The sequence below is a fragment of the Staurois parvus genome, unplaced genomic scaffold (assembly GCF_062004578.1).
Source record: "Staurois parvus isolate SC_StPar_1 unplaced genomic scaffold, SC_StPar_1.0 ptg000978l, whole genome shotgun sequence".
NCBI classification, from domain to species: Eukaryota; Metazoa; Chordata; class Amphibia; order Anura; family Ranidae; genus Staurois; species Staurois parvus.
In genome coordinates, this window is record NW_028318774.1 from 2120433 (window position 1) to 2139548 (window position 19116).

At 44.0% G+C, this 19116-nt stretch overlaps 1 protein-coding gene across 1 annotated transcript in view; it reads left to right on the forward strand.

The window, feature by feature from the left end:
• Nucleotides 1-19116, forward strand: part of TDRD9 (tudor domain containing 9) — a 395653-nt gene that overhangs the window by 156443 nt on the left and 220094 nt on the right. The window contains exon 8 of the mRNA XM_089657266.1: nucleotides 6932-7032. Within this exon, the coding sequence (XP_089513392.1) occupies nucleotides 6932-7032 (101 nt within the window). The remainder of the gene's footprint in view (nucleotides 1-6931; nucleotides 7033-19116) is intronic.

Consider the following 19116-nt stretch of genomic DNA (forward strand, 5'->3'; position numbering starts at 1 on the left):
CAATAAAAATCTCTTCCTCAGAAGTGCTCAAGAAGGCATGACGCCTATAACAAATTATTTATTTATATATATATATATATATATATATATATATATATATATATATGACGCAAATTATTATAAACAATTTGATCATTTACAATATGGTTATACACTTACTTGAGGTAAAAACTGTCAAGAAATTTAAGAACAAAGTTATATGAACACAGCCACATATTTCTTGTTTATCTCAGGCAAAAATGACACACAAATTAATAACTTTTTTTTTTTTTTTTTTGAAACCAGTGGATGATAAATGCCGCCCAATCGCATCCTGAATTGGCCCTGCCCAACTGCACCGTCAACAAGATTACCTTCTGGCTGGTACTGATAGGGCAGTGCTGCAATGTGGATAATAAAAAGTAGCAATAATATCAATTGGATATCATCAACCCTAGAAGAATTTTAAGTTAAGAGCTAAACGCACCTACTGTGAGTGCGGAGCGAGGACCACAAGGAATTTAAGTGTTGATGACCTGATAAAAATCAGGATTTAGATGTGAAAGACGGCCTGCTATGGGGCAATATACCTAAAGAAAAAAGCATGTGTGCATACCATTATAATAGTAAAATAAAGAACAGAAAACAAAAAAAAAAATATTTTTGCAGGACTAGCTGTGACATCTCTGTTCTCTGGTGGAGTGGCACAAAGAGGGTTCTTTGAGACTCAGACTTGTATAATGGATTGAGCAGTTCATTCTGCTGCTGCACCATGGTTGGGCAAGCAATTCCTTGATCAGCATTTCCCTCAGTGTCTAAATGTTCTACATTCAGTGGTTCAAGGTCTTCTTGTTGGAGGGGTGATAGCTCTGGTACCATCATCCAAAAGGTTCACGAGCTTTTTTCCATCTGTTCATGGTACCAAAAGAGGGAGTAAACCTCATCCTAGATTTGAATGCCATGAATATCTTTGTGAAAGTATGCAGATTTTGGATGGGATCCGTGTGGTCCGTTGTAGTCTCTTTAAACCACAGTGACATTCTAGCCTCAATTGACATGAAGGACTTACTCCTCCACATCCCCATTTCCTGCAACTGTCAACGTTTTCTTTGATTTGTGGTGGGAGAACTCAACTACCATTTGTGGCTCTTCCTTTTGGCCTGGCGTCTGCACCTTGGGTGTTTACTGAGATACTGGTACGCTGGTGCTGTCTCTACTATGAATCCGATGGATCTCAATCTGAGCAATTTCCTCCTACAAGCCAGGTCTGCTTTGGACTAGGAATGCTGCTGTATTTTCCAATCGTGATTCAGACTCTGGAGGATTTCAGATGCATCCTGAATCTGCGCAAGACTGACTCCCCTCCCCACTTTGTTTGGAGTACTGAAGGTTTATTCTGAACATCAAGATGTTCCACCAGAGAAGCTTCAAAAACTCCACCTTTACATCTCTTAGCTTTCTTCTCTCTGGAGGGTGTCCATTCTTTGTTACATGAGTCCTAGGCCCCATAGTTGTTCTTTGAGGCAGCTGCATATGTGCAACATCACACCTGAACGCTACAGTGAGAAATTATGAGAAAATGGAATGTGGTTCTGGACTCTTAACAGTACCATTCGCCTCTCTTGCTAAACAAAGGTGTACATAGCACCTGGTGCCTCTGCTCTCCCTTTACTGTTATAAGGGAATTCCTTTCTTCCTCTGCCAATGATCCTCAGAATGGATGGCAGATGTTCGCCTAGGGAGGAGTTCTAGGGCAGCAGCCAGTTTAGGGCCAGTGGACCCAGGAGAAGACCACACTCTCTCCATCACTCTTCATCAACCTTTTTGGAACTCAGGACTTTTTGGCTCTCTCCTTTATTGGAATCCTCTTCTTGGTACAGTCAGAGAATGTTTTGGCCATGGCCTACACCAGTGGTGGGCAACCTTTTTTTTTCAACTGAGCCAAATCTCGCCAAAACCACGATTGCAATTTATTTTGAGAGCCACATTTTTAAAACTGAAAATACATAGGATGGTACACGGTTTTTAGTTTCAATAAGTTTTTATAGTAATCATCCCCCATATAGTAATTCATCCCCCATATAGTAATTCATCCCCCATATAGCAATTCATCCCCCATATAGCAATTCATCCCCCCTATAGTAATTCATCCCCCCTATAGTAGTAGCAAGTAGTAAGCCAAGTCCCCCCTGTGTCAATTCACTTACATTTGCTCCGCGCGTTCCTCTCGCCGTGCTCCCGCGCCGTTCCGGTCTTCAGGGCGGACTGTGAGAGGAGCCTAGCTCCTCTCACGTTCGTTACGCTGCCCTGCCTACACACATCCTGACAGCCAATCACTGGCTATCAGGATGTGAGTGGCAGCGAGACTGGCCAATCATTGCATTTGAGCGCACTGCCCTGGCTGTTTTTTTTTTTTTTTTTTGGATCACGCTGCAGAGTCCCTGCCGCCCGAGAGGAGGGAGGGGAGCGGGCGCCCGGCACACAAGAGCCACATTAAAGCGTGTAAAGAGCCGCATGTGGCTCGCGAGCCGCGGCTTGCCGACCACTGGCCTACACCAATCACCAGGGAGATATGAAAAGCTTGATCAGTGCTCTACAAATTGCTTGGATCCTGGATTATGGCCATGGCCTACACCAATCACCAGGGAGATATGAAAAGCTTGATCAGTGCTCTACAAATTGCTTGGATCCTGGTTTAAGCGGGAAGTTCACAGCTGGCATGTGCACTCTCGGCTTTTAATGTCTGGATCAGGGGTATTGGTCATTCCTTACAGATATCTTTCATCAGATTGGTTTTTGCTGGGGTACACCAGATGTAAATCTACTTGTGTCCAAACTCAATTGAAAAGTTCCTAGATTAGTGGCCAGGGCAAAGGATCTTTTTTGACTAATGCATCAATTACATTGGTGGCCCCATGGGATTCTCTAACCTATGCCTTCCCTCCTTTAAAACGCCTACCACGTTATTGCAGTGTATATAACGAGAGGGAATTCCTTTTAATTTTATGGTCTTCAGATTGGCCATGTTGGTTGGTCCTATCTAGACCGCAGCTTCGCCAAATAGATGCTTGAGTATCCTATTTACTCCCCCAGCATCCATGCCCGCTGCTGCTTTCATCCTTAAGGATGGGCACAACAGTTGCACGGGAGGCCTGGCAGGTCATGATAGAGGGCAGGACTTTACAAGTTAAGAAGCGTTTGGTTGCTAGGCTGCTGGGGCAGTCCAAGCAATCATTCACCTGCCTTGAACATGAAAAGTCCCACCCTTGTCCAGACTTTCCATGCCTCCCATCTTGTGTGAATAAGGTAGGAATGTAAAGGGAGTGGGAGGGGGGAGCTGTGATAAACGGGAACAGGAGTCATGATATGCAGGGAGGACTGTAATGTGGAAGGGGAGGGGAAGACTTGATATACAGTGCCTTGAAAAAGTATTCATACCCCTCAAAATTTTCCTCATTTGTCATGTTACAACCAAAAACATAAATGTATTTTATTAAAATACTATGTGATAGACCAGGGGTGGGCAAACTTTTTGACTTGAGGGCCGCAATGGGTTCATATATTGGACCCGGACCAAGAGTAGATGAATGAATATTCCCCCATAGTAAGCATAGTAATTCATCCCCCCTATAGTAATTCATTCCCCATAGTAATTCATCCCCCATATAGTAATTCATCCCCCATATAGTAATTCATCCCTCATATAGTATTTCATCCCCCATAGTACTCTTCCCCCACCAAGTAGTAAGCCAAGTCCCCCCTGTGTCAATTTACTTACCTTTGCTCCGCACGTTCCTCTCGCTGTGTTCCCTCGCCGTTCCGGTCTTCAGGGCGGACTGTGAGAGGGGCCTAGCTCCCCTCACGTTCGTCACGCTGCCCCGCCTACACACATCCTGACAGCCAATGTTTGCCTGCCCTGGCTGTTTTTTTTTTTTTTATCACGCTCCGCGGGCCGGATTAAAAGGTCTGCCGTATACGGCCCGCGGGCCGTAGTTTGCCCATTGCTGTGATAGACCAACACAAAGTGGCACATTATTGTGAAGTGGAAGGAACATAATGGTTTTTAAATTTATTTATTTTTTACAAATATCTGAAAAGTGTGTCGTGTATTTGTATTCACCTCCCTTTACTCGGATACCCCTAACTAAAATCTAGTGGAACCAATTGCCTTCAGAAGTCACCTAATTAGTAAATTGAGTCCACCTGTGTGCAATTTAATCTCAGTATAAATACAGCTGTTCTGTAAAGCCCTCAGAGGTTTGTTAGAGAACATTAGTCAACAAACAGCATCTTGAAGGCCAAAGAACACAGCAGACAGGTTAGGGTTGAAGTTGTGGAGAATTTTAAAGCAGGGTTCGGTTATATATAAAAAAAATTCTAAGCTTTGAACATCACGGAGCAATGTTCATTCCATCATCCAAAAATGGAAAGAGTATGGCACAGCTGCAAACCTACCAATACATGGCCGTCCACCTGAACTGACAGGCTTGGCAAGAAGAGCATTTATCAGAGAAGCAGCCAAGAGGCCCATAGTAACTCTGGAGGAGCTGCAGAAATCCACTGCTCTGGTGGGAAAATCTGTCCACAGGGCAAATTTTAGTCGTGCACTCCACAAATCTGGTCTTTATGGAAGAGTGGCAAGAAGAAAGCCATTGTTGAAAGAAAGTCATAAGAAGTCCCCGTTTTTTAGGTTGCGAGAAGCCATGTGGGGGACACGGCAAACGTGGAAGAAGGTGATCTGGTCAGATGAGACCAAAATTGAACTTATTGGCCTAAAAGCAAAATGCTATGTGTGGTGGAAAACTAACACTGCACATCACACTGAACACACCAGGGTTTTCTTCAGCAGGGACAGGGAAGCTAGTCAGGGTTGATGAGAAGATGGATGGAGCCAAATACAGGGCAATCTTAGAATACCTTTTAGAGTCTGCAAAAGACTGGGACGGAGGTTCACCTTCCAGCAGAACGACGACTCTAAACATACAGCCATAGCTACAGTGGAATGATTTAGCTCAAATAATATTCATGTGTTAGAATGGCCTAGTCAAAGTTCAGACCTAAATCCAATTGAGAATCTGTGGCAAGATTTGAAAATTGATTTTCACAGATGCTCTCCATCCAAACTGACAGAGCTTGATCTATTTTGAACAGAAGAATGGGTAAAAATGTCACTCTCTAGATGTGCAAAGCTGGTGGAGACATCCCCAAAAAGACTTGCAGCTGTAATTGCAACTAAAGTTGGTTTTACAAAGTATTGATTCTGGGCTGAATACAAATGCACGCTACACTTTTCAGATATTTATTTGTAAAAAATGTTAAAAAAAAATTATCATTTTCCTTCCACTTCACAATTATGTGCCACTTTGTGTTGGTTATCATATAAAATCCCAAAATCCTAATAAAATACATTTGTTTTTGGTTGCAACATGACAAAATGTGGAAAATGTCAAGGCGTATGCATACTTTGTCAAGGCATTGTAATGGGGGATCTGTAAGGGGAGTGGTAATATGAAAGGAACACTGTAATATAAAGTGGGAAGGAGGGACTATGATGTAAAGAGGGCTGTTGTAATTGGGGGACTGATGTGAAGGGGGTGGGGTCGGAGGGCAATGGTGTAAAGGGGAATGGGGGACTTTTATGGGGTGGACTATTAATTGGGGTTGGGGGTGCGGAGGGTTTTGACTTTGATGGGGGTCTGTTATGTTAAGGGGGGGACTGAGGTGTGTGATGTAAAGAAGTGGGGAGGAGGGACTATGATGTAAAGGGGATTGTGGTATAAGGATTGGGGGACTGAGTGCAATGGTGTAAGGGAGGGGCTTTGATGGGGGTGGACTGTGATTTGGGGGTGGGGTTTCTGACTGTGATAGGGGTCTGTTATGTTAAGGGGGGGCTGAGGACAATGATGTAAGGATTCTTTCACACTTGTGCAGAGATCTAGGTTTTTTTGTACTAAAGGAACACAGGTCTCTGCAAGGGCTCTAGAAGACAAAAAAAATTTTTCTTTGTCCTGTTCACACTGCAACAGTGCCCCTGGGTGCAATGCAGCGCTGTACAAAATGCATACTGTGAGCATTTTTCTGCAATGGACAGGGGCACATCTGCAGGCTCTGTATACAGTATGTTTCTATGCACCGCAACTGAAATGTGGCGCTTGCCAATGAAAAAAAAAAGGAATTTGAAAAAGGACACAGTTGGACACACTTAAATGTGCTCCGCCGGTCCCTGGACCTCACACTACCAGGTGCCCACACAGTAGAATCCTGCGTTTTACCATAATGGCCAGGATGTTTGGGCCCTAAAGGTGGGATGTGGGGGGGAGAGGGGGGATGTGACATGCACAGAAGGCTGTGATGTTAAGGAGTCATAGCATAAACATGACATTCGGATCTCTGCTGGATGAACAGTTTACTGACCAGATCCCTATGAATTTTAATTCAGTACCCCTGAGATAGGGGTTTGGGTCACTGTTGCCCCTGGTTGTTCTATTGGTTTTGTTGTACCTAGCGTTGAACTCCTGCAGGTGGCGCAATATCCATTATTCACAATCTACTGATCTGGCTGTCTTTCATTGAACTGGATGGATTTTACAGTGAATACAAAAATCTTTGTTGGACGGCTCACATAGTGCATCATCAGAATTCTGAAAAGAATAGTCAGTCACCATGACCACATTGTTAGATGGAAAGTACAGATCAAACAGGAAATTTGTTAGGTAAAAATAAGACCGAGGAGCATTTACTAAGATGGGCAATTTCCGAAGATGTTTTGTCTTAGAAAATGACTCAAATTTCCTATTCCCTTTGTTTTACTTTGCATTTCTCACCCCATTTACCTTTAGCAAAATTGACCCTTTATCGTATTATGTTTGCAGGTGTGCTTTCAATGTTTACTTAGATATGCATGTGCTATAGTTGTAACATAACTGATTTTTATTTGTACTGTTAGTTGGAGGCTGCAGCTCATACATTTGATGAACCAGCGATTAGCAAGGAAATGTTTGACATTACAACAACTTTGGTACAGCTCTTTGATGACATGGAGAAAGAACAGAGGTGAGCTCAGAAAGTTGACAATTGACTTTTCATAACAATATAGGAAATTCAGAGGTAAGTTGGCTAAGGAGTGAAAAAAATTCAACTGTGTGTGTTCATTGAACCTGTCAGGTACTGATTGCCTCCGATAAAGAAAGGGATTTAGGATATTCAAAAATGTAGTTCAGTGGAGAAATCTGTTGGGCAACAACTAAGAGGGCAAGTACCCCCCTCCCCACCCCCCTCCACACTTTTTGTAATATTCCCTCATTTGTGTTGTGCCCATAGGGCATGAAAAGAAAGAGCTATCGTGTCACCTAAAAAAAAAATCGTACTTTACTCAACACATACAAAAGTATTCATAGATCCTGGTTTATAGTTTATTAACTTCAGGTGACTGAATACTGGTAAAGCTTTCAAGGACCTGCTCCCAAAGTTTTTTTTTTTTTTTTTTTTTCCCTCTTTTCTTTCTTGTTCCTAGTCTATTAAGGTGTTGGACCACTTCTTCGTGGAGAATCACTAAATATTTTTTTTTTTTTTTTTAGATCTTCATTTTTTTTCAATCTACTTCTCATTGCCCTCTAAAAACATAAATAGAAGCAGTGCATCCAGATCTTCACATTGGCAATAAATCTTGGAAGCGTTACCAGTATCCCACTATATTTGGGTGCGGCCTGTAATGTTGCTTAGGCACTGGATACTGCATGGGGTCGCACCTTAGCAATTAGTGCAATGTGTCACCTGCAGGATGCTATACAGGTCCAGGGCTGTGGTCCACAAATTTCCCTTCGGAGGAATACTCACTCTAGCAGGCGAAGGCTGGAATAGTTAAACATCATGGACAGGTAACATAGGGTCACCCTGTAAGTTTCTGACCATTACTGGTAATCAATGGGTTGATATTTGCATTGTTTTCACTATGGTGTAAACGTTTCAATTTTCCAACCGGCTACAACATCAGTCTCAGCAACCAATTCTTCATCTAATTCAGGCATGTAACATATGGCCTATTTGATAAAATAATTTTCTGCATCTATCTCGCAGTTCCTTGGCCAAAAAAAAAGCCTTAGGCTACGTTCACACTAGCGTTGTGTGCAGGCGGCAGAAAGGCGTTTGGGAAGCATTTTTACCGCTTCCCAAACGCCTCGGCCAATTCTGCAGATTGCAGCACATGGTGCTGTTCTAACGGGAGCATTAGCGTCACGGTGCGGCAAAACTGACTCCTCCAGTCGAGTCAGGAGGCGTTAAAGCCTCCTATTCTAGTCTATGGTGCCGGGCGTTTGCGGTGCGGTTACAGGGCGTTTGCGGAGCGGTAACACCATTCAAACTTCATTATAGGCGTGTGTAGGTAGTTTTTAAGTATTGACAAATGCTTAGAAACCACTGCTGAACTGCGCATGCGGCGTTTGCCAAGCGTTAAATGCTCCGCAAACGCCTGACCAACGCTTGCCAAACGCTATAGGGGAGTTTGGCAAGAGTTGGTAAAACAGTCACGTGTGAACGAGCCCTTAATATAGACGTCTTTGCCTTGGGTTAAAGAATGCCATGCCTCTTCTCCTTCCGTTTTACCTACCAGAGTCAGATCCCAATATACCTGCTCTGAGGCAGACACAGTAGAGGTTGAAGAGGACATTGAGGGAGCATTGGCGGAAATGGCTGAAAAATTTTCTCTTACATGCTGTCACTATATGTCGCTTGCTAATGTGGAAATACTCCCTACCGCTCACAAAAGCATTTGCATTTTGCAAATTGATTCTCTTCTTTCTTGCCTTGCCCTTTTGGGTACAAAAATATATGAATAAACATTTTAAAGCATTCCCTGTTTATGAACATAAAGAATGTGCTATCTATGATTATTGGATCACTTCAGAAAAGGGTTTGAACTCCAAAAATGTATGCCAAACTCTTGACCTTTGGAAAGATTTCACAAAGAAATTGTATATCCCTATGTTTGATCCTACCATCTCAGTGTTAAACATTTCACTGTATCTATTGAATATGGAGATAGTAGAGAGAAAGGGGACAAGGAGATTCTCCTTCTCTAGGAAAGGAAGAGTCGTATGTGCAGAAGAAAAGAGAAATAAAGGAGAAACCACCAAAGGATAACTTTAATCTCCTGTAAGTGGAGGCTAGTTTTGCCCCCATAAAGTGTCCTGGAATTAATGTTGGTACAAATTTGAATTTCAGATCCCAGAAACCAAAAGATTTTAACTCTAAAGCTAAAAAGGTGGAGGATATAATCAGGGTTAAAGTCAAAAGGTGGGTAATTCTGCAGTTGTGAAAAGGGGGGCAGAGGGTAAGGGAATAGAGAGAAGGGGGAAGATATCAAATGTGTGAGTGGCAAGTCTCAATCTAATCTGGTACTCATTTTGGATAGTTTATTCATTTTAGTCAAGTATTATTGCTTGTCTTTGGTCGCTTTGTATGTAATGGGCATCTGAAATTCAGTATGTCTGCCATGTTCTATTTTAGTTTATAATGTATAATGAATTTTCCTCTGTCTTGGTATAAAAGTGCATGCAGCATTAATAGTCTCTTAATAAATGTTTAGGTGGTAGAGAATAATTTAACGCGCAGGTCTGTAGAGAGTATGGGGGATGGGCTTGTTGGATTAGAGTGCTTATCTGCTTCCAAAATTATTGTAATAATTTGTGCTCCTAGAGCAGAGGTCTCCAAACTGCGGCCCTTTGCCAGCCTTTAACCGGTCCTTGGCACTATTCCTCCCACTGACATCAACAATGGTGCACTATTTCTTCCACTGATACCAACGATGGGTTTCTATTCCTTCCACTAATACCAGTGATGGGGCAATACTATTCCTTTTACTGACCACCAAGGTCATGTTTATTCTTTCAGATTCTGGTCCTGGGACTTTTTCTATCCCCCCACTGACCACAATCCGGCCCCCCTAAAGTCTGAAGTACAGTAATATGGCCCTTTGAATGAAAAGGTTGGAGACCCCTTTTCCAGAGTATCGATCGAGGTCCAATCACTTCTTTTTGCCCTTCTCAGAACGTATGGCATTCACATCACAGGATTATTCAGATGCTTTAGGTTTTTAGGTGAGTTATCAGTTTAAAGAAAACCTTTTCTACTCACCTGGAATACTTGGGTCTTGTCCAAGACACATCCCAAGCAAAGGTTTTCTTTCCAGAAAAGAAAATACTTTTTCTTAGAGCCCAAACTGAGACCAAAGCATCATCCCAAAATGAGATTCTCTATAAGAATTCTATGGCTCACGGGTAGCTTCCTTCGAGGATTTACCATTCGCCCAGTTCTGTTCAAGAACTGTCTAACACAATCACCTGTCGATCTGAAACATCCGTGCTCCTTCTCTCGACCCACCCATGCTGCTGTCCAGCCAAGTGAGTTACTCCGTATCTTGGTGGATTTCATGCTCAGCCTTACAACTGGGAGTCCTTCCCTTCCTATCACTGGAAAGTGAAAACAGATCTTTCAGGCTGGGGAGGAGCGTTCAGTCCCAAACAGTCCAGAGAATGGGTCACTGGTGAAAGCCAAGTTTCCAATTAATGTGTAGAAGCTCAGAGCAGTTTTGCTGGCATTACAATATTGAACCCCCTTCTGTGATGTCACCCATTCAGGGGGCATTCAGATAATGCTTTAGCTGTTGCTTACATCAACCATTAAGTGGGCACTAAGAATCTGTCTTGAATAAAACAAGCCAGATCATTTCATGGATGGAAACGCAGTGTCTATTTATCTCTGCATTTCACAACCCAGCAGTGAAAAACTGGCAAGCGGTCTACCTCAGTCACCACCGCCTTCATTAAAGTGAATGGTCCCTTTACCTAGATATTTTCAGGCTGATATGTCAGAACTGACTAACTCTAGATGTAGACTTCCTAATCTCCAGATTCAACAACAAACTTCCCTCCTTTGCCCCAGATGTCTTGCTAATTCCCAGGTCTCAGTTCAGACTATTATACACCTTTCCCCCAGTGCAAATTATGCCTTATCTGCTCAAGAGGATCACGTAAGAGAACATCTGGTGCAGAGACTTCCTCAGAATTCTAGCAGATGATCCCTGGCCTCTTCCCAATTGGCAAAATCTGCAATATCATGACCCTCCACCGTTTCAGTCGTTGGCTTTAATGGCATATCTGCTGAAGCCCAGACTTTGAAAGACAGAGGTGATTCTGAAGTCCTTAGCTTCCTAACAACAAGAAAAAACACTTCCAGGAAGATCTACTATTGTGTCATGAAAGCTTATTTTCCTTGTGTGAACACACTTAATCCCAAAATTGACTGTGCCTCGCATTCTGTTTTTTACAGTCAGGTCTTGATCAGAACTTGGCCTTAAGCACTCTGTAAGAACAGATCTCGGCTTGTCCATTCTCATTCAACAACCTTCCTTGTAAAAACTTTTTCTTACATTTAGCCCCATTACAGCACCCTATTTGTTCTTGGAGTTTCAGTTTGATTATCTCTGCTCTGTAGAAACCTTCTTTGATATTTCCTTCTGTGATCTCTCCTGCAAAGTAGCCTTTTTAGTGGTTGTTACATCGTCAGACTTGTCTTAAGTTTGCAGCCCTCTAACTGTAAGGAGCTGTTTTTTTATATTTCACACAGACAAGGTTGTCTTACACCCAAGACCATCTTTTCTTCCAAAGGTGGTATCAGTTTGGTATCAGTTTTCCTCTTCAATGAACACAGTCGTACCTCGTTTACTCCCTGCACTAAAGCATCCTAAGTAATTTCCTATCTATTGTCTAGATACAGACCATTAAAGTCTACTTCAAAGCTATGACTTTGATAAGACCGAATGATTCGCTGTTTGTCCTGTCCTCAGAGCCTCGCAAGAGACACCCTGCTTCCAAGTCCACCATTGCAACATAGATTAGGTTACTAATAGCTTACAATCTTAAGGGCACATCATCTTTGCTTTTATGCACCCTTTCCACTAGGTCAAATGAAGTTTCTTGGGCATTTCAGCACCAAGCTTTAATAGCCCTGCTGTATAAGCTGCCACCTCGTTCTGTTTCATACCTTCTCAAGGTTCTATCAAATGGATTTCTAATCTTCTGCAGAAGTAGCTTTTGGCTGCAGGGTTCTTGCAGTGGCACTCCATGGAGTTATTTTCTGATACTTGTTGATCTTGTTAGCACAGTTCTATTTGCCTAATTTTTACCCACTCTTCTCACTAGTTTCTTGGGCGCATCCCAGGACACATTCCTTGGTTACTCTGCATTGCTTGCTACAAAAGCGAGGACCCCCAAAGTGAGGTAAGGTTATAGGGGAGGTGTCCAGGGGGTGTGTGTTCGAAATCGTTAAGTGTTTATTCACCCGCAGGTACAAATCTTTAATCCAAGGCCTATGAATGCTTTTCCTCTGTCCTGTGCTGGACTACATGATATGCAATTTCTAGGCAAGTCAAAATTTCTTTCTCAAACTTTTATTCATTGAGACAGAGGGACAATTTTACATTGCTGGTTATATTGTTGCGTACAATGGATTGGACATTGACATACAAATAATTGTGTGCAACTTCAGGATAACTATTCCTACTCCCAATATGCTTGTTTGTTTTGTTGGTATCCTAAGCGTATGGAACTCTTTTCTCTCCCCCCCCCCCATCCAATTAAGATATCTACCATATTTCTGCTAAACTGGTCTTTTATATGCAGGGGCTGTGGTATGTTGTCAGGCTTTGCACTTTCCTGCCTATTCAGCATGGAGGAAACACCTTTCTCTGCTGCTCCTGATTCCAAATGACACCTGGACTGCTTCTCAGTTTGCCACTCTTACCGGCCCATAGTGATTTGACTAGTTTTGGCCTCCTGACTGTGTACGTGCTACCTAAACAGCCAGGTCCATGGGTATCTAAGGCCTAATTTTGTGCCTTCTGCTAAATTTGCGTTATTTTTTATTTTATTTTTGTCCTGTTGTACTGTATGTCTCCAGCACGCATTCATTTAACGTTTCTGGTGCTGCCAACAATATGCTGCTTAGGTGCCTGACATGCAGTATAAATTTTGCTCTCTATTAAAGTCTGCCATTACTGCACAGTCTCAACTTACGGAGCCAAATTGAAGTATGGTGATCAGTTAGCCCCCAAATCTTGTACTTCTATGTCCCTAAAACGTATATAAATCTTAGGCATAAAGAGAGAGCCCCTATTTCCTAAGTGGGCAGATGTCTGTTTGCTGATAATGGAACAACCTACTTTTTGAGGTGGTTTTCAGGGACTACAGGATAGAATGTCCCCCCCAGCCCCCTTCCAGGATAATTACGTCTAACCTGCTTGTCATGTTACAGATTAGTAGATCTTCAGTTTCTTTTGTCTTGGGGCTTTATTGCCCCATTTCATGCAGCAGACCGGTTCCAGAGGTTCTTATCCAATCTATAAACAGTTTCCAAATAAACTGGCCATCTACCCCATCATTGATCTCAATGCTCTGAATGTTGTTCCCAAAAACGTGGTATACACTAGGTCTGAGATAGTCTTCCTTCATTGAGGAGACGTTCTTGTTTCTATAGATACAAAGGGTGTACACCTACAGGTCTCCTGTTTTTCCCAGTGCATTAGCAAACCTTTAGCTATGCTGTAGGTTCCCTGCACATCTTCCCATGGAAAAATTTCAATCTCTCCACTGCCAGACTCTCTGATTCTTCAATCTAGGACTCGCCTGGCTCTGTGTTTGCATTTTTGAACAGATTGTAACCTTTTTTTTTTTTTTGAGGCAGTTCATTTGTCCTGGCCCCCTTCCTGAGCCCTAAAACACAAACATTTGTCTTCATGAGAGAAAATCTTCACCGTGACATTAAATACGTACAGAGAGTTAACCTGTACCACCACTGTGCGCAAATGGGTGTACCCTCACCTTATAAGTTGCATAGTATTTTACAGAGGTCAAACAGCACTTAAGTTATGTCCCTACACCCATTCCAGGCCCTCCTATCAGACATTTTGGCCAACCACTTTCTCATAAAAAGGTCTTCTTTAGTAAGGTGCTCTAGGGACAAGAGTAGAAGGAAACTCCATAGTGTAAAACCACAAGGTAAATAAAATACACTCAAAGGATATCACTTTAAAGGTGAGGGCACACCCATCTGTGCACAGCGATGGTGCATGCTCACTTTCTGCAATGATTTAAAGTCACGGTGGAGAATTATGACACATCGTGAGGCATAGATGTTACTGTTGGGACTATACATTTGAACTTTTCATGCTATTCGTTGTATTTAGTGGGACATTCTGTACATTGTAGGCGGGCGGTCTGTAAGTGGTTGCTGATGTATTGCAATGATAAAATAAATAAATACAGCTTCATTCCAATCCAGGAGAGCTCGTAATTCAATTAAGTTCCTGGAACCATAGTCCTCTTTACTCTGGCACATTGTCCCTGCTTTTTGTCTTAAACCAATATATATACTTTTTTTGCAGTGTATTGACAAGCTTAAACAAGTTTTTATGGAATGTGATGACAAATATGATCAGGTTAGAGCAGTGGTTCTCAACCTGTGGGTCGTTACCCCTTGGGGGGTCGAACGACCATTTCACAGGGGTCGCCTAAGACCATCGGAAAACACATATTTCCAATGGTCTAAGGAACCGAGACACCGCTCCTCTGTCTCAGGCGATGTGTGGGCGGGATGATATGGTGCCCCTGTCACCTGGCCACACCTCCGGGATCACTCAACAGCTCCGCCTCCTCGCCGCTGATTGGCCACCGGAACTGTAGCTCAGGAGAGGCACACAGGTGGCCAATCGGCGAGGAGGTGGAGCTTGGAGAGGAGGAGCCGAGCAGCAGCGTGCGTAGATCAAAGAAGATCGAGGGAGCTGCCAGAGCAAGTAAAGAGGAGAGCGGCCAGAGAAGGAAGACAGCTGACAGGTAAGTGCAAATTTTGCTGCTGCAGCCAGGTATGCTGGCTGTAGATGGGAGAGGGAGAGAGCGAGCCCAGGCTGGAGCAGGGGTCAGCAAGGTAAGTATCATTGGTGTCAGTGGGAGCAATAGTGCCCCATCATTTGTGTCACTAATACCAACGATGGGGCACTATTTCTCCCACACATACACCAACGATGGGGCACTATTCCTCCCCCCACTGACACCAACGATGGGGCACTATTCCTCCCCCCACTGACACCAACGATGGGGCACTATTCCTCCCCCCACTGACACCAACGATGGGGCACTATTCCTCCCCCCACTGACACCAACGATGGGGCACTATTCCTCCCCCCACTGACACCAACGATGGGGCACTATTCCTCCCCCCACTGACACCAACGATGGGGCACTATTCCTCCCCCCACTGACACCAACGATGGGGCACTATTCCTCCCCCCACTGACACCAACGATGGGGCACTATTCCTCCCCCCACTGACACCAACGATGGGGCACTATTCCTCCCCCCACTGACACCAACGATGGGGCACTATTCCTCCCCCCACTGACACCAACGATGGGGCACTATTCCTCCCCCCACTGACACCAACGATGGGGCACTATTCCTCCCCCCCACTGACACCAACGATGGGGCACTATTCCTCCCCCCCACTGACACCAACGATGGGGCACTATTCCTCCCCCCCACTGACACCAACGATGGGGCACTATTCCTCCCCCCCACTGACACCAACGATGGGGCACTATTCCTCCCCCCCACTGACACCAACGATGGGGCACTATTCCCCCCCCCCACTGACACCAACGATGGGGCACTATTCCTCCCCCCCACTGACACCAACGATGGGGCACTATTCCTCCTCCCCCCCCACTGACACCAACGATGGGGCACTATTCCTCCCCCCCCCCCCCACTGACACCAACGATGGGGCACTATTCCCCCCCCCCCCCCACTGACACCAACGATGGGGCACTATTCCTCCCCCCCCCCACTGACACCAACGATGGGGCACTATTCCTCCCCCCCCCCCCACTGACACCAACGACGGGGCACTATTCCTCCCCCCCCCCCCACTGACACCAACGACGGGGCACTATTCCTCCCCCCCCCCACTGACACCAACGATGGGGCACTATTCCTCCCCCCCCCCCCCCCCCACTGACACCATTGATGGGGCACTATTCCTCCCCCCCCCCCCCCACTGACACCAACGATGGGGCACTATTCCTCCCCCCCCCCCCCCCCCCCACTGACACCAACGATGGGGCACTATTCCTCCCCCCCACTGACACCAACGATGGAGCACTATTCCTTCCACTGCAAAATTACAGTTATGAAGTAGCAACGAAAAAAATTTTATGGTTGGCGGTCACCACAACATGAGGAACTGTATTAAGGGGTCGCGGCATTAGAAAGGTTGAGAACCACTGGGTTAGAGGGTGATAGCTAATAGAAATAGCATATGTACAGGTGAAACTCAAAAAATTTGAATATCGTGCAAAAGTTCATTTATTTCAGGAATGCAACTTAAAAGGTGAAACTAATATATGAGATAGACTCATTACATGCAAAGCAAGATCGTTCAAGCCGTGATTTGTCATCATTGTGATGGTTATGGCTTACGGTTCATGAAAACCCCGAATCCACAATCTCAGAAAATTAGAATATTGTGAAAAGGTGCAATATTCTCGGCTCAAAGTGTCCCATTCTAATCCGCTAATTAAGCCATAACACCTGCAAAGTGTTCCTGAGCCTTTAAATGGTCTCTGTCTGGTTCAGTAGGAATCACAATCATGGGAAAGACTGCTGACCTTACAGTTGTACAGAAAACCATCATCGACACCCTCCATAAGGAGGGAAAGTCTCAAAAGGTAATTGCAAAAGAAGCTGGATGTTCCCAAAGTGCTGTATCAAAGCACATTGATAGAAAGTTATGTGGAAGAAAAAGGTGCACGAGCAGCAGGGATGACCGCAGCCTGGAGTGGATTGTCAGGAAAAGGCAATTCAAAAGTGTTGGGGACTTTCACAAGGAGTGGACTGAGGCTGGAGTCAGTGCATCAAGAGCCACCACACACAGACGGATCCAGGACATGGGCTTCAAATGTCGTATTCCTCTTGTCAAGCCGCTCCTGAACAACAAACGTCAGAAGCGTCTTACCTGGGCTAAAGAAAAACAGACCTGGTCTGTTGCCCAGTGGTCCAAAGTCCTCTTTTCTGATGAGAGCAACTTTTGCTTCTCATTTCGAAACAAAGGACCCAGAGTATGGAGGAAGAATGGAGAGGCACACACTGCAAGATGCTTGAAGTCCAGTGTGAAGTTTCCATAGTCTGTTGATTTGAGGAGCCATGTCATCTGCTGGTGTTGGTCCACTGTGCTTCATTAATTCCAGGGTCAACACAGCCGTCTACCAGGAGATTTTGGAGCACTTCATGCTTCCTTCCGCAGACGAGCTTTATGGGGATGCCGACTTCATTTTCCAGCAGGACTTGGCACCTGCCAAAAGCACCAAAACCTGGTTCAATGACCGTGGGATTACTGTGCTTGATTGGCCAGCAAACTCACCTTACCTGAACCTTATTGAGCATCTTTGGGGCATTGTCAAGAGAAAGATGAGAGCCATGAGACCGAACAATGCAGAAGAGCTGAAGGCCGCTATTGAAGCATCTTGGTCTTCCATAACACCTCAGCAGTGCCACAGGCTGATAGCTTCCATGCCACGCCGCATTGAGACAGTAATTGCTGCAAAAGGGGCCCAAACCAAGTACTGAGTACATATGCATGCTTATACTTTTCAGAGGTCCGATATTGTTCTATGTACAATCCTTGTTTTATTGATTGCATGTAATCTAATTTTCTGAGAGAGTGGATTTGGGGTTTTCATGAGCTGTAAGCCATAATCCCAATTATGACAAATCACGGCTTGAACTATCTTGCTTTGCATGTTATGAGTCTATCTCATATATTAGTTTCATCTTTTAAGTTGCATTACTGAAATAAATGAACTTTTGCACCATATTCTAATTTTTTGAGTTTCACGTGTGTGTGCGTACGCACACCCGCACGCACGCACATGAGTCCATATATATTTGGACATGGGCTCAATTTGTTTTTGTTCAGGTATTTACCAAAATGTATTCAAGCTATAGTTATATAGTGGATATGGGCTGAAAGTGCACACTCGTTTAATTTGAGGGTATGTACATAATTGTAGGAAGGGTTAAGGAATTACAGCCCTTAACAATAGCCATCCCTCCTTTTTCAAGGGACCAAAAGTAATTGGACAATTGAATCAAAAGCGGTTTCATGGTCAGGTGTAGACTACTCCATTTTTTCTCTTTTAAAAAAAAAAGAGCTTTATTGAGTGATAAGCAAAGAGAAACACAGTAGAAGCAAAAATTCAATGACCAACATTTACAAATTGTATTAAATGAGGGGAAGCTGGTTCAAGGCATGCATCGATAAAAGCATAATCTGAAAAGTTTACATAGGTTCTCTGAGGGAAGGGATGGGGGAAGAGGTTGGAAGGGAATGGGTAAAAAACCTTTGTGGGTCAATGATAATGTGAACTCTAAAGGGAAATTTTGCTACATCAACATTATAGAAAACAGGAGAGGCCCGAGAAGAGGCCTCACCAAAAAACAGTACATGTTCATGACCTAGAGTTTATAAAGAAATCCAGATTGCATAAATAGTATTGCGGATGTAGCGCAGAAAACAGCAGGCACAATCCGTAAAATATGTTTAAGAACAGATTAGACAGGAGAGTAGAAAAAGACAAATAGTAGAGCGACACGGACAACACACACACAAAAAAAAAAAGGGGAGGGAGGGGCTCCAAGGGGGTCACAGCAAAATCCATCCTCATATCGACAGAAAGGACTGGTCGAATCTCGAGGGTTGAGCTATATCCAGCCAGGGACGCCATATCTGCAGAAATTTTGTATGGGTATCCAACAATATGGCCGTCAGTTTCTTATTAACCATTATGAAGTTCATCCGATTTTTGACAGCCTCAAAGCTAATGACAGGAGTCTTCCAAGCCCTCGCAATTGTCAATTTAGTTATAAATAAATGTGATGCCAGCTGCCGTTCAGAGCGGAGAAGGCCCTCTAGTGGTTTAAATAGGAGCGCTTCATACGGGTTACGTTTAATGTCTGTATGAAGAATAGTGCGGAGGAGGGCATACACCCTAATCCATAACCTGCTTACTTTAGGGCAAGTCCACCAGATGTG